Genomic DNA, 13,601 nt, shown 5'->3' on the forward strand with positions numbered 1-13,601 from the left:
TCACGATCTCCGCAGGTACTTGGACGCTGGTCCTCTAAAAGTTCCGGCCAACGCCTGACCCAACCGGATTCCCAGGGCGAGCCTCCGTGATCAAAACGCAGTCATCGGCTGAAGCGTGCAGACCTGCAATCGACGACCGACAGCGTGGTCCAGCACCACCCAGAAGGTGCTTGAAGTTAGACAGCGGGGAACAGCGTCAAGCTGGCCTGCACGCAACCACCGGTGGCCTTCTCATCACACTCTACGCATATGCAAGCCCCACAGATTCCGTCACCTTCGAGAACAGTGGAACTTCCACTTTTAAAGGTGGGCTAGTTGAACCCTTCAGTCATTGAAGTGGGTCGTTGTGGATTTGCGTGCACCCAAGGGAGACCATCGACGACGACTGCAGTTTAGAGAAAGAAAGCCTTGTGCTTAGTGCGCGTTTAGTGTACTTCCTTCCGCTGCATGGCCGACCCGACTCCTACTTCTTCGTTAGCTGGCGCTTCCTCGTGGTTCAACTTTCTCACTGCCAAGAGCGGGAATAAAAAAATAAATGAGAATAATGAGGCGATACGTAGATACTTCACCACGTGAAGTCGAGCGGCTCCATGGGCGCGTACGGGTGGAACCGCCTTGGGGCCAGCACGCCGCACGGGCCGATGACCTTGACGGCGCTGTGCCGCCACTCGCTCACCGTACGCAGCGCGTCCTTGTCCGCGTACTCGCGGATGCGCGTGATCTTCTCCCAGGCCTGGAGCGACTTCAGCGCGACGCGGTCCTCGACGAGCGCGCGCTCCTCTTGAAGCAGCAGCAACATCTTGCGCTGCAGCGAGCCCTCGGAGCTCTGGACCTGGTGGACGTAGGGCTTGCAGTGCTTCCTGCGCGCGGCGGCCAGCTTCATCTCGAGGCCGAGCCACGTATCTCGCTGCAGGTTGAGGTTTTTCTGTGAACACACACAGTCACGGTTGGTTGGTGTTGTTGTAGTTGGGCTTGAGCCGGCAATGAAAGGCTGAACTCACTCTCTTGCGGCCTCGGTAGCGCTTCTCGTAGCCGCGCTGGCGACAGCGGAGGCGCTCGCGCTCGTTCGTCACGGGGCCGACGTGCACCACAGGTACCGGCGTCAGGAAGCTGTGCTCGGCACCGACGCTGACCGGCACGGGCTCCAGTTTGATGAAGATGTCGGCCTCGTCCAAGGGTGTGAGCTTGAGTGGAGGCGGCGGGTGGAATAGAGGCAGGAGGGCCACGGACGAGGGCGAGCTGGGCGCGTTGCAGCCGCCGCCGAAGCTGAAGCTGCAGTCGGCGGCCGACCGGAAGTCCTCGAGCAGCAGCGTCGAGTGCAGGTCCATGAAGTGCACGTCCAGCTCCTCGGCGAAGAGGTACCCGGCCGTGGGGTGCATGGCCTCGAGCATGAACTGGTCGTCCATGGCAAGCAAGCGGGTGGGCGAAGGCGAATTGGCGACTGATTGATAGCGGATCTCGTGGCACGCACGGTCTCTCCTGTCTCTGTTAAAAAGGGTCAAGACGGCGATCTTCCGGCAGTCATCCGCACCGAAGAGCAGGGCAACGGCAATGACCAGCGTGACCGGGCCGGAGCTCATAAGGCAGGAGAGTGGCATTCAGGAACATTGCGCGCGGCGTGCACGGGGATGAGCGCTAAGGCGGGCAACGATGTCTCGCCGCGCGAAAACTTGGGTGACTCGCCCCTGGATTGGACGTGCACGCGCTTGACCGTAAGCGTGGAAGCCCCAGGCTCACTTTGCTTGTGATTCAAGAAATCGAACCAAATTTATCGTGAGCATATAGATACCGTAGAGATCGGCTGGGCACTGACTGCTCCGACGGCGTTTCGGTTGCGATGGTTGCCGGTCCCAATGTGGGAGACTACTGGCTTACTGCTTTGCTTGCTGCTCTGCTTGCCGTGCGGTGTTTAGCTTGGCGAATACTACACATGTAGTGCTTTAGATGATATTGTCGGTGTACGGCCTGTGGCCTATCCATCTCAGCGTGAGATGTAGAGGGCGAATTCGAGTCGAGGGCGACGTGATTAGCGTTCGGTGCCCTGGTTCTGCCGGTTCTACTTCCTCGTACTTCGGTTGCGTTCCCAGGTACGACTCGTACTACGAGAACTGAAGCAAAGGGGTGATGGACCACACATCACTTTACCTAGGGAGACGACGGGGTCTACCGTCTCCGCGGGAGCTCAATTGTTCGGCGGGAAAATGGCCCCGTGCCACTGCGTGACCTGACCGCACCGAAAGCCAATGGGGAAGGCGAGACGCGTCTGCTGTCATGCGATGGCCCCACGCTGATTTTGTTTGCAAAACAGCGAAGGGCCTTCACTCACACTCGCAGATTCGACAGCTCAGGCGACCATGAGCGGCAGCGTCGATGGCTCACGGACCGTGGGCGGCGGGCGGGGCGAGTGGAGCGGCGTTGGCCAAGACGCATCCAGGCTTGGGCCCGTGCTGTTCATGAGGCTGCTCGGATCGCTGTACATGTATGCACAATGGACTAACCAATCTATCGTGTTGATTACGAGACGTGTGATGCAGGATCGAGGCCCGGCCCCAAAGAGGGAGAAACAACCCTCCCTTCAACGGACCTGTCGCTGCATGTAGTGAAGGGGGACCCTCGTGTAGGCCCGTGGCTGCGATCCCAAAGGCAAGCGCCGATGACACTGCTCCATGGGGAGGCTGGAGCTGGCCGAGCTGGAGGAAGTCGCGCTCACTTCACGCGCTTGCTCAAGTCCGACTCACGCGGACAGTATTCTGGACGTGGCCAAACGCTTGGTGGACTCGTGGAAACTATGCGGCCCACAGTGTGGAGGTGTACTACAAGCGCGCTCGACGACGCAACCTGTCGAGGGTTCAAATTGGTGTAGCCTTGCTTGCCTTACAGTGACACTGCTCTGGTCGGTACATGCAATGAATCACTGACCGCTTTTTTACGCTTGAACGAACGCCTCCACTGCAACATTTGTGCCGCCTCATTATCCGGACTGCATCCACAGCAGTGGGACGTCTGAGTTCTGGGGTACATAGCTCAAATACATGTACACCTTTGCCCAGCCATAGTTGGCCTAATTTGCAAGCAAAGTTGTCATGAATATTGGAGGTACCAGAGAGTAACATTACATTCCCTGAAGTATGACTTTCGTTTCATTCAAAGTTGTCTAATTCCCACCAACGACTGTTGACGTAATACACATTTTCCCTCGCAAACTCAAGACCTTTGGCGTACTCTGATAGAGTGCGAACTTCGCACTGCGAAGTGACGCCAGCACAGAGGCAAGATGGCGAAGGCGAAGGCGTGTGTGCGTGCGTGCGTGCAGCTTCTTGAGTGTCCGATCCGCGTCTGCATGCCCTTCATCAAGCGGCAACTGTACGCGCGCGATCTCTCAAGGAGGGGAACATGGGGGCGCGTTGAGACCGCCCCTCACTGAGCAGGGGGTGAGACGTGCTTTGCGGCTACATGTGGTGCATGTACCTCTCGATGGGAATTAGACAACTTTGAATGAAACGAAAGTCATACTTTAGGGAATGTAATGTTACTCTCTGGTACCTCCAATATTCATGACAACTTTGCTTGCAAATTAGGCCAACTATGGCTGGGCAAAGGTGTAGTGAGTTGCCGTCCATCCCATGAGGTATAATTCATTACGCGCGCCCTCCGCTCGCCGACACTCCCCATTTTGCTGGAAATCACTCACTTTGAGAGATGCCTGGCGATGGATCTGTAGGAAGCCAACGCGAGGTATCCATAGACGATGTAGCTTATGAATGCATTAGCCTGGAACTGACACACGGTATAAATTGTTGTGGACAGCAGTGGACGGCCACTTCTATGCTACGCCGCATTGGCCAGCTGGCCGACACGGATATAACTGCGCAGGGACCTCGAAGCAAGCAAAAGGTGGGTGTATAACTATGCAACCGCTCGACGATCGCTACTGTAGGCGAGCTCGTGTTGATCACTGCTGCTCCGTCGTGATCTTACCAGGCAAAGCGCATTACTATGAAGGCTATTTCGCTCGCAAGGAAGGACGAGTTCCAGTACCTTCAGCAGCACGTGGCGCTGGACAAGATTGCACACCAACGCCACGCTCGAAGCTGCGTTCATGGAGTCTAGCACCTAAACCGACTATATTCCAGTGGATAACACTTTACAAAAGAAATCGAACTCCGCGTTCCTTATCCTCACTGGTCTCCTTACGGTACAAGTTGACGCCATCCTGGACGAACGTGTAGCAAAAATTGGCGAGCTGAAAGCTTCAGCTAAAATAGTTGAGTTCCCAGTCTAACTAAGCAATGCTCATATTAATGTGTGATTGCGTGAGAAAACAGAGTTGATGTGGTCGGTGTACAGTATGGCGCTCAACCTGCCGTTCTAACCCAGCACGAATCGTTTACTTGTACCTTGCAACAAGCACATACAAAACTTTATCTCACGCCATCCCGACCAACATTGCCGGACGTTCCAGCGGAACCGGATAACGACAAGCCTTCATTCGTGAATTACGACCGTAGCTCACTTCGAGATCGGCAATCTACCACCCAAAGCAGGACCAAGTGCCCAAACGCGTTCATCTCATGCGTATGAATTACTTGCTGCTGCTGTTGCTAGGCACCCTCGTTGTCTGTTGTCAGGGCCTCCCTAATTCGGGACACAACAATCAGATCGCAGACCTCGAAATCGAGGCCAACCATGTTGTCCCCGCCACGGAACAATATATTACAGGTCATGAACGGATTTGGTCACGCCCTTTGGTCACGCCATCTTATGATTGTTTGAGTCATATACGCTGCTTGCCCTGCCTTGGGAGGCCTCAAATCTGCTTTATGCGTGTCGTGCTGCATGCAGGCATCATGTTGAGACGCTTCGAAGCTGTCATCTTTGCCAACAGCGAGCAAAACATCGTTTTTTCGTCCATTTTCGGTGTAGAACCCCCCAAACCCGCCCAACCCGGGTTTATTAGCTTTAGGACAGCTATTTAGATCTCGTGGAGGGTGTGGCTTCCCTTGAGGTGATCCTTCATCGATGGAAAGTGTCCTTGAGTGGTTTCTCATACTTAGCACCAGTGTAAGTCACGTGACCAAAGCTCGTGACCAAATCCGTTCATGACCTGTAATAATGATTACCCCCGCCACGACACACCGGTCCCTTCGGGATGGAGAATATGCAACCAATCTGGACGCTGCTACTACTGCTGACGATGAAGACGAAGAGAGGGGGTTGGCACTCGTTACCAAACTGAAGACTCTCGCCAACAAGTTCCCAACTCTCGACAAGTACATAACTCTGATGCGGAAGAACCCGGACCCTAAGAAGTTGGAGGCAATGGTGAAGAGCGACCCACAACTCAGCAAGCTCAAGAGGACAGTGAAGAGGAGCGGACTCAAGATAACCACCCGAAACATTCAACGAGTGAGGTCGATTTCGTTGGCGGATGCGACTGGAGTGAACAGACTGAAGATGTTGTTTCTACTCGTGGTGCTGTGCGGATTGCTTGGAGCTGGTGAGTACGCGTTGTTCTTACTTATTGAAGGGCTGGCTTCGGGCGGAATTACAGCTCCCGTGGGCAGGGAGATACCAACATAACGTGCATTGGATGGCGCGACGACATTTTTGAAAGAAAAAAAAGTGAAATCCTTTCAAACAAAGTCGTGGTTCGCCCAAAAAAGCCCTGAAATTTAGGGGGTTCCCTGTTAACGCTGGAGAACACTACTTTGAACTGGTGGCGTATATTTAGGCACTTATTTCGGAGCCTGCTGGAACCTGGCATGGAGCAGACTACTTTGAAGATCGTCGAACAAGCACCTTTGGACCTGTGGTTTGCTTCATTTCAGCACTAATGACAAGTGCACTTGGCCTTTATTTGTTGTGTGTAAATCCTCGTTGTCGTCTACAACGCATCTCCTGCGCCTACTTGTGGTGTCGAGTTCGGGCTTGAAACGCGGCTCACTTCTTCTCTCATAAAATGGGTTTTCCACCGCTATGCTTGTTCAAAACACCTATGGTTTGCAAAGCAGTGAAGGGCCTTCACACTCACAGATTCGACAGCTAGGGAGGCCACGAGCAGCAGCGCGTGTCTGTCGGAGCGAGAAAAAGCTCTCGATGCCTTGGAGCGGTGTAGGTCAAGACGGACCCAGGCTTTGGCCCTGCTGTTCATGACGCTGCTGGAGATCGCTGTACAGGATTAGTAGTCCATTGTGCATGTATGCACAATGGACTACGATTAACCAATCTATCGTGGTGACTACGAGACGTGCAATGCAGGATCGAGGCCCGACCCCAGGGTTTGGCACTCGGTGCGAAACTGAAGGCACTCGCCAAAAAGCTCCCTTCTCTCGACAAGTTCAAGACTCTAATGCGGAAGAATCCGGACCCCAACAAATTGGAGTCGATGGTCAAGACGGACCCGCAACTCAGCAAGTTCAAGAGCACGGTGGAGCAAAGCGGGCTCAAGATCACCACCCGAGACATCCAGAGCGTGCAGTCAATTGCGGCGAAGAATCCAAGTGCAGCGAAAAGATCCAAGACTTTGATCGTCTTCTTGCTTTCGTGCGTGGTGCTTGGAGCAACCGCGTCGTTCGCGCTCATAAAAAAACTGACTTCGGGCGGGTCTACGGCTCCCGTAGGCAGGCAAATACAAACAGACTGTAAGCGCATTTGGGCGACGATTTTTGAAGGAATCGGAAACCCTTTCAAAATACTTATTGTCGAAGCCATATCTACTTGACCGGGTATTTGTAAACAAAAAGTAACAAAAGTGTGAACTAGAATTCGCTTGGTATACACCATAATGCAGGCCATGCAGATGCAGCAGGTTCGCGTACCACGCGCGCCGCAGGTGCCTGTTCCCCCGGTGAGCGCCACGCCGCTCGAACTCTCGAGGGAGACGCGCCAGCAGCTGCGCGTGACTCGGCACCGCGCCTTTGAGCGGCACCAGGAGAACGCGCAGTGGACTCAGCAGCTGCTGGACGGCGTGGAGGGCGCAGTCGACGCGGTTGTGGCTCCCAGCGGCCTCAGTGCATCGCTTGAGGAGCTGCAAAAGCGGGTTGAGGCACAGAAGAACGCGGCGGAGTCGCTGGAACGGGAGCTGAAGCAGCAGAAGGAGGCGCAGGAGGCGGAACAGCGCAGGTTGGTTTACCTTTTCAGCTGTAGCTTTTGCGTTCCTAGGTGGAAAGAGGTGTAACTTTTTGGGTGCATTAATGCACAGGTTTGAGGGGATGCTGGTGGCGCTGAAGGCGGCGGGGGATGCGGCTGCGGCGAAGCAGTGCGAGGAGATGCTGGAGGCGGAGAAGACGCGGCTGGTGACCACCAAACCTCGCAAGATGGAGATCGTCCGGCTATAGACGACGATATCGACTGACTATTGGATTGAGAGGGAATAACTATGGAAGATCAAGACAAGAGTGTGGATGCAAGTGCACGTATTGTGGCACCTGCTGGAGACAGCGATGGAGGCGGAGACAGATAGAGACGGCCCTCGCGCAGCTTGAATTAATGTGGGCAAGTTGCAGCGAAAAAGACTGCAACTGGCTAATGAATGCCGGCGCTGCAGTGAAGAAGAAGAAATCACTCAACGTAGGTCTAAACACACTGCACCAAGCTGGCAGCAGAGAGCGCATGCACACACGCAGGGAAGCGCAGGTCTCCGATCAACATGGCTACATACTCCATCTATATTCGCACTTAGTCGGGTTCTATCGAAACGAAAGTTGGGTTCATTTTGCCTTTCGTATCCTCGAGTACGTCATCAATGGCGACCGTGCAGGAGAACGAGAGCAAGCTGCTGGAGCCGTACGCGTACATCAGCGAGCTGCCGGGCAAGAACGTGCGCGGCAAGATGATCGGCGCCTTCCAGTCGTGGCTGCGCGCGCCCGCGGACGCCGTCGAGAGCATCCAGAGCATCGTGGACCAGCTGCACAACGCCAGTCTCCTGTGCGTAGGGGCCCCTCCCCCTCCCTCCGTTCTACAGCCCAGCCCCCACTCCGTCGTTCTACCATTGCGATGCAGCTGACAACAATTTCTTTATCGTCGTGGTGGCAGCATTGACGACATTGAGGACGACTCGGAGATGCGCCGTGGCCAGCCCGTGGCCCACCACATCTTCGGCGTGCCGGCCACCATCAACTGCGCCAACTACGTGTACTTCCTGTCGCTGCAGAAGTGCCAGGCGCTGGGCAACCCGCGGGCCATGCAGGTGTACACGGACGAGATGCTGCGGCTGCACCAGGGCCAGGGGCTGGACATCTTCTGGAGGGACCATCTGCAGTGCCCCACGGTGGACGAGTACCTCGAGATGGTGCAAAACAGTTGAGTGCCTTGTCTTCCAGATGGACCCTTCCTTTCAAGTGTCCACCTCTGTGAGAAAGGGTTTGCGTCAAATGTAATAACTAACGACTGTCCTACTGTACCACAGAGACGGGAGGGCTCTTCCGCCTGGCTGTGGGGCTCATGCAGGCGTTCAGTGAGTGCACGCTGGACTTCACGCCGCTCGTGAACGCTCTGGCCGTGTACTTCCAGATCCGAGACGACTACGTGAACCTGCTGGACGAGACCTACATGGAGAACAAGAGCTTCTGCGAGGACCTGACGGAGGGCAAGTTCTCCTTCCCGCTCATCGTGGCCATCCGAGAGAACCCGCAGGACACGCGCTTGCTCAGCATCCTCAAGCAGCGCACCAAGAGCACCAAGCTCAAGCAGTACGCCGTGCAGTATCTGCGCGAAACAGGGGCGGTGGAACACACGCTGGCCAAACTGAACGACACGGTGCAACAAATTCGCGACGAGATCGCGTCGCTAGGAGGCAACCCGGCGCTAGAACAGATCGTGGATGGATTGCATGCTACAGTCAAGTAGAACCACTTTTTGACAAGACGAATGTCGAATCTACACGTCTATTTCATGTTAAAGAATTATTCCGCTTCCTGTTTAGGCTCTCCCACCTCCACCCACTCCATCTCCAGCTCTCGTGTGGTCATTGCAGTGTTTGATACGCTGGTTTGTGCTGTCGGTTGCAGGCGGAACTGACAGAACTTCGTCGTGGAGTTTGACGACGCGGAAGTGTTGCCATCGTCGATATCCGTAGCGCGGCTATACGTGCAGACGGCTTCGTAGATGTCCATGAAGCAGTTGAGCTGGACCCATTCCTCGCAGTCGTCGTTACTTACGCACGATATCGTGTCCGCCCCAACGTCTTCGAAGTCGCACCACCTGCCTCCGGTGATCTGTAGGTCGAACACTTGCACGTCGTCCACATAAGTATGGCAGGACGGGAAGAACGGCTCACCCGCTGCAGCATTGGGGAACCAGACGCCGATTGATAGCGAGTTAGTCGAATCGGTCTTACCGTCCATACCCACTTGCTTCAACACTAGCTGGCCGTCCTTGTAGAGGTTCGCGCGTGCTGCACTGGCATCCCATTGCATGACAATCTCAGTGTACGCTGCGTCGTCTGTAGGTTCTGGAGGTGTCAGTGTGAAGGCGATATTAGGAGTCGTCTTCGCTTGGTACAGAGCGGACTTCCATAGCGGCAGGAACGGTAGAGCGCTGCTAGTGGCAGCTTCGTAGCTGCCCCACCAAACCTGCGTGAGCGTACCGAACGCAGCACACGGCTTGATTCGGAGGACCATCACACCTGCGTTCTGTTCCAGCACCGACGTCACCGCAGCTCCGACACGTCGAGCAGGACACCACTCCAGAGGATTGCAAGGTAGTGGACTGATACCATCCAGAGCCCATTCCATGAATCGATCACTCGTAGTGCGGTCTGTCAATGTGCCGTCGCTCCCCATAGTCTTGCCAATTGGCGCAACTCCGGCGTATAGATCTCCATTAGCAGTCAGCTCCAGTACACTCTTACCAAGTGCAGCGTCTCCCACACAGCGCACGTTGTCCGAGCTCACGCCTCCATTGACGTTGCTGCCACCCCATTGACTCGTCACAGCATTCCAGTTCGTATTGGTCTGCATGTTGCCGGCCCCACCATTGCCCGGGCATTTAGTAAAGTCGTCTTGCATGAGAAGTACATGCGCGCAGGAGTCATACTGGTAAGCCGATCTTCCTGCGCAACATTTATCCAGCGTGACAGTGATATCTGCTGAGTCGCTGTCTTTGAGACCATCTAAGCAGCTCACAGCCGATACCAACACGGCTCCAGCGCCTACTTCCAACGGAGACTGGTACAGATCTCCAGAGGTGCAAGTTAACGCCTTCTTGTCTCCCGCAGACAAGATCTGGTAGCGCACAGTAGCGCCAATAGTCACCGCAGCAAGGTTCACCACTAAAGTCAGCGGTTTGATCGTACTACACGCCGTGCTATACGTCGGCGTCACAGCCTGGACGTCTACAGGGCCCCATGTGGCAACGACGCTATCGGCGCAGACCACGCCGACGCAACACGCGACGGCCCGAACGACGTCGAAAACTTTCACAACCAACTCGATTCCTCCCGAGGTCAGCGCGTTGCTACACGTTGGTAGTTTTTTACCCTCCGACAGGACCGAGTAGGCAATCCCTAGCTTCTGGTCGTTGGCACTTGGAGGAGGAACGATCGTGAGATTCATGAATCCGCTGATTGTAGTGGACGGAACGACGTAAGTGAATGTCGGCTTGCGAGGATGCACTATCAGATCCTCCGACTCCACGAGATTGCTCTGTAGTAAATCCGTTCCACACGCCACCGCCCGAATCTTCGCATTGAACGTGACAGATACTTTCCCAGTTGTGGCATTTATCGCTGAACCAAATGTGCAGCTTGGAATTAACAAAGACCCTCCGTCTACGCCATCCAGAGGAACGGTGATGTAGCGGATGAACTCGCAGTCGGTGCACTGGAGATCAATTTCCCAAGTGTCGACGCTTTTCGTGATGTCCACGGAGCTAGAGATACTCGGCTGCACTGCTTGAACCAGGAACCGAGGGGAGCGAACGGGATAACTACTGATAACCAGATCGCTGACTGATAGACACGCCACTGCGTGCACGTACCCGCTCTTGCTCAGCGCAACAGTAGCTTTATTCGCGGTGTCTCCCACGACTGGAGACGTACAGTCAGGGAAAGCTTGCGTGCCATCCCCAGACGTCACTGCGACCCAACTTCCAGGCACGGGCGAAGCAACCAGGACGTTCGTGCCACCGATTCCCACTCCAGTTGTACTGTTGAAAGTCGCGCTAGGCACGAGAGAGAATATCGGCACATTCAAACGAACCTCAAGGCTCACATCGTCAATCGCCCACTGGTCAAACAGGTTCCTGTACTTCCAGAGCTCCCGCTCCTTGACCCCCAACTCACCGTGGGCACCAGTTGGATCATTCTCTGCTGCGATAACTTCATCTCGTGTGAGTCCCGTTGCAACATCAATAGGAAAACTCGAGTGGTTCTTCTGCATCCAGAAGAATTGCGCGTTCTGGTGCATTGAAAGCTGCGGCAGGATCACCGAGTACGCTGTAAAGTCGCTTGTTCGAGCGGTAGCGTTGGACGGGAGTGGAATTTCGAGTATCTCGTTCCAGGTGCTGATGTTGTTGAGATCAGCGCCTTGAGGGAGATATCCGAATCTGACTTCTTCATCAGCGTCCGTCATCTCGCAGGCGATACGGTTGTCACCAGTTGAGTCATACTCTTGAACTTGCTCGAATCCGTACACGTGGTAGAAGTGCATCTTGCCGTGAAATCCTTCGAGCTCCAGTGGAGCAGTCAGCGCCAATCGCTCACCTAGCGATGTGAAGAACAAGGAATTAGTTCCATTGAACCCACCACACGCGCTGCTTGAATACCCATGCTGGTGGTTGCTCCAGAAGGAGGAAGCCACTGGAGTTGCCGTTGTATCGTCGAAGGAGTCGCTTTGGAGGATGACGCCACCCCAAGGCTCATCATCGACGTCATAAGCTGTAGGAACTGGGAGTACCGAGACAGACTGCGAAAAGAGAACTGCGCTACTCGAGCCATCACCTTCTATTAGAGTAGCCACATAGTCAATCTCCAAGTTTCCGGTGGTTTGTGCTGTCGCGATAATGCCACTTGCAACCGAGATACTGGAAGTAAACACCACAGAGCTGGGGTTAAAGCTCACTCCAGAGCAGGTCGGCGTCACCCGCACTGCCTTTGAATCCGTTCCAGTCAAGTACAGCCGAAGTTCGAGCCCTTGGACAGATTCAAGAACGCCGAAGTGTGCAGGCAGCGGAGTCGCAAATAGCTCGAGAGAGTCCAAAGCCGTTGATTGAGCTTGGGAAGTGTATATCAACACCCCAAATGCTGCAGCAAAGAGCAGGAGGGCTCTCATCGTGGCAACGTCTTGCCACGCTGCTCCTTCTAGCTGACCCGGACGGAGTACCTGGACGAAGTTGCCTCCAACACTACTGCTTCCTTATTGTCGTCAAATAGCACTGAAGCTCACGGCCTGGTATTTCAGGGCATCAGCCACCAACATCGGGGTCCTGAGTCCGCCTAAATAAACACTTGAACCGCAAAAAATAACTTTGCCCGTCTTCACTTCCCATTCTGGTTCACATATTTCCTCTAACTTAGTAGGCCGAGTGCGTCTCTAGCAATCCTTGAGCAGCTTCCGCCAGCGCATTCGCTTTCTCAATGGCCTGCGTCACAGCAGCCAGAGTCTGGTCACTAGCACGAGGGCCCGTCTTCTTGGCCCCACACAAATACTGCTTCACCAGCTCCAAATTTCCAGCAATGCGCTGGCCCTCGTCCAGGACCCTCGAGAGCTCGAACAAACTCTCGTCTCTGGACGTAAAGTTGCGCGCCATTTGCCGCTGCACGCGCTGCAGCGCCGCCTGGGCGCTGGCCAGCTCATTGAGCAGCTCTCTCAGGTCCTCCTCCTTCTCCTGCATCACATGCTGCTGAGCCTGCAGCAGCGCCATGGCCTTGATCGCCCTCTTGGTCCCTGCCAGCGTCTCCAGCACCGTCTCATCCGTTGGGGTCTTCCCCTTGACCACCAGCCTCAAGGCCTGGGGCGAGCTCAGCCCCAGCACCGCACTCACCTTCTTCTTGACGTCTAGCACGCTGCCGGAGCGTGGGAAGATGACGTCGTAGCGGCTTTTGCCCCTGAACACCTGCATCAGTAGCAGACCGTCTTCCAGCTCGTTCACATCGATCTCGGGGGCTCTAGAGACCGGTTTGGACCCAGAATTTCTGGGTTCAAGGGGTGACTCGACTGAGGAAGAGGTCGCACCCGATTCTACGCGCTTCGAAGCGCTGGGTTGCTCGTGGAAGGCGCGATTGCGCAGCAGTAGCAGCTTGCAGCCGTCCGTGAGCACTGAGGAGCTGCTCACGTCGCGACCGCGAAGCACCAAGCGCTGGAACTTGGGCTCGAGCTGGAACTGGTCGCAGATGCCCGCCTTGAGGTGCTCGAGAGCCTCCGGGTCTTGCGGGGCCACGGCCACGGACGTCGAGAGCTTGCCGAACACGACGGTCACTTGCAGCTCGTCCGCCATTTTTTGGTCGCAGATTTTTGTCCTGCCAGAAGTGATTATTTGCCTGTAATAAATGACTTGTTAGTGCATAGTTTAGACCAATCCATCTACTGCACTTTGAAGTACATGTACTTGCGTATGTCTGCATCAAACTCTTCAGGTGCACATGTGCTCGGCAGCCTGAAATG

At 55.1% G+C, this 13,601-nt stretch overlaps 7 protein-coding genes across 7 annotated transcripts; 4 read left to right on the top strand and 3 right to left on the bottom strand.

Moving 5' to 3' along the window:
• Positions 1-394: 394 nt before the first annotated feature.
• On the bottom strand, positions 395-1,431 carry PHYSODRAFT_355079 (hypothetical protein). Its single transcript, XM_009533540.1, has 2 exons — positions 1,002-1,431; positions 395-925 (listed from the first exon to the last, which is right to left on the bottom strand). The coding sequence occupies exons 1-2, from the start codon at positions 1,404-1,406 to the stop codon at positions 566-568; spliced, it is 765 nt and encodes a 254-aa protein (XP_009531835.1). The 5' UTR covers positions 1,407-1,431; the 3' UTR covers positions 395-565.
• A 406-nt stretch (positions 1,432-1,837) lies between these two features.
• PHYSODRAFT_303546 (hypothetical protein) lies at positions 1,838-2,883 on the top strand (the record flags this gene model as incomplete). The annotated part of the gene is made up of 4 exons (XM_009533541.1): positions 1,838-1,900; positions 1,945-2,087; positions 2,309-2,479; positions 2,535-2,883. 4 exons carry the CDS (start codon positions 1,838-1,840, stop codon positions 2,881-2,883), a joined length of 726 nt encoding a protein of 241 aa, XP_009531836.1.
• A 2,229-nt stretch (positions 2,884-5,112) lies between these two features.
• PHYSODRAFT_286790 (hypothetical protein) lies at positions 5,113-5,580 on the top strand (the record flags this gene model as incomplete). The annotated part of the gene is made up of 1 exon (XM_009533542.1): positions 5,113-5,580. The coding sequence occupies one exon, from the start codon at positions 5,113-5,115 to the stop codon at positions 5,578-5,580; it is 468 nt and encodes a 155-aa protein (XP_009531837.1).
• Positions 5,581-6,793: 1,213 nt separating this feature from the next.
• PHYSODRAFT_515677 (hypothetical protein) lies at positions 6,794-7,337 on the top strand (the record flags this gene model as incomplete). Its single annotated transcript, XM_009533543.1, has 2 exons — positions 6,794-7,122; positions 7,202-7,337. The coding sequence occupies 2 exons, from the start codon at positions 6,794-6,796 to the stop codon at positions 7,335-7,337; spliced, it is 465 nt and encodes a 154-aa protein (XP_009531838.1).
• A 407-nt stretch (positions 7,338-7,744) lies between these two features.
• Positions 7,745-8,847, top strand: PHYSODRAFT_516057 (hypothetical protein; the record flags this gene model as incomplete). Its single annotated transcript, XM_009533544.1, has 3 exons — positions 7,745-7,926; positions 8,035-8,300; positions 8,408-8,847. The coding sequence occupies 3 exons, from the start codon at positions 7,745-7,747 to the stop codon at positions 8,845-8,847; spliced, it is 888 nt and encodes a 295-aa protein (XP_009531839.1).
• Positions 8,848-8,903: 56 nt separating this feature from the next.
• PHYSODRAFT_516413 (hypothetical protein) lies at positions 8,904-12,269 on the bottom strand (the record flags this gene model as incomplete). The annotated part of the gene is made up of 1 exon (XM_009533545.1): positions 8,904-12,269. One exon carries the CDS (start codon positions 12,267-12,269, stop codon positions 8,904-8,906), a length of 3,366 nt encoding a protein of 1,121 aa, XP_009531840.1.
• A 241-nt stretch (positions 12,270-12,510) lies between these two features.
• Positions 12,511-13,434, bottom strand: PHYSODRAFT_516682 (hypothetical protein; the record flags this gene model as incomplete). The annotated part of the gene is made up of 2 exons (XM_009533546.1): positions 12,511-13,095; positions 13,183-13,434. 2 exons carry the CDS (start codon positions 13,432-13,434, stop codon positions 12,511-12,513), a joined length of 837 nt encoding a protein of 278 aa, XP_009531841.1.
• Between the last annotated feature and the right edge of the window lie 167 nt (positions 13,435-13,601).

Source organism: Phytophthora sojae (assembly GCF_000149755.1).
Source record: "Phytophthora sojae unplaced genomic scaffold PHYSOscaffold_7, whole genome shotgun sequence".
In the NCBI taxonomy this organism is placed as follows: Eukaryota; Oomycota; class Peronosporomycetes; order Peronosporales; family Peronosporaceae; genus Phytophthora; species Phytophthora sojae.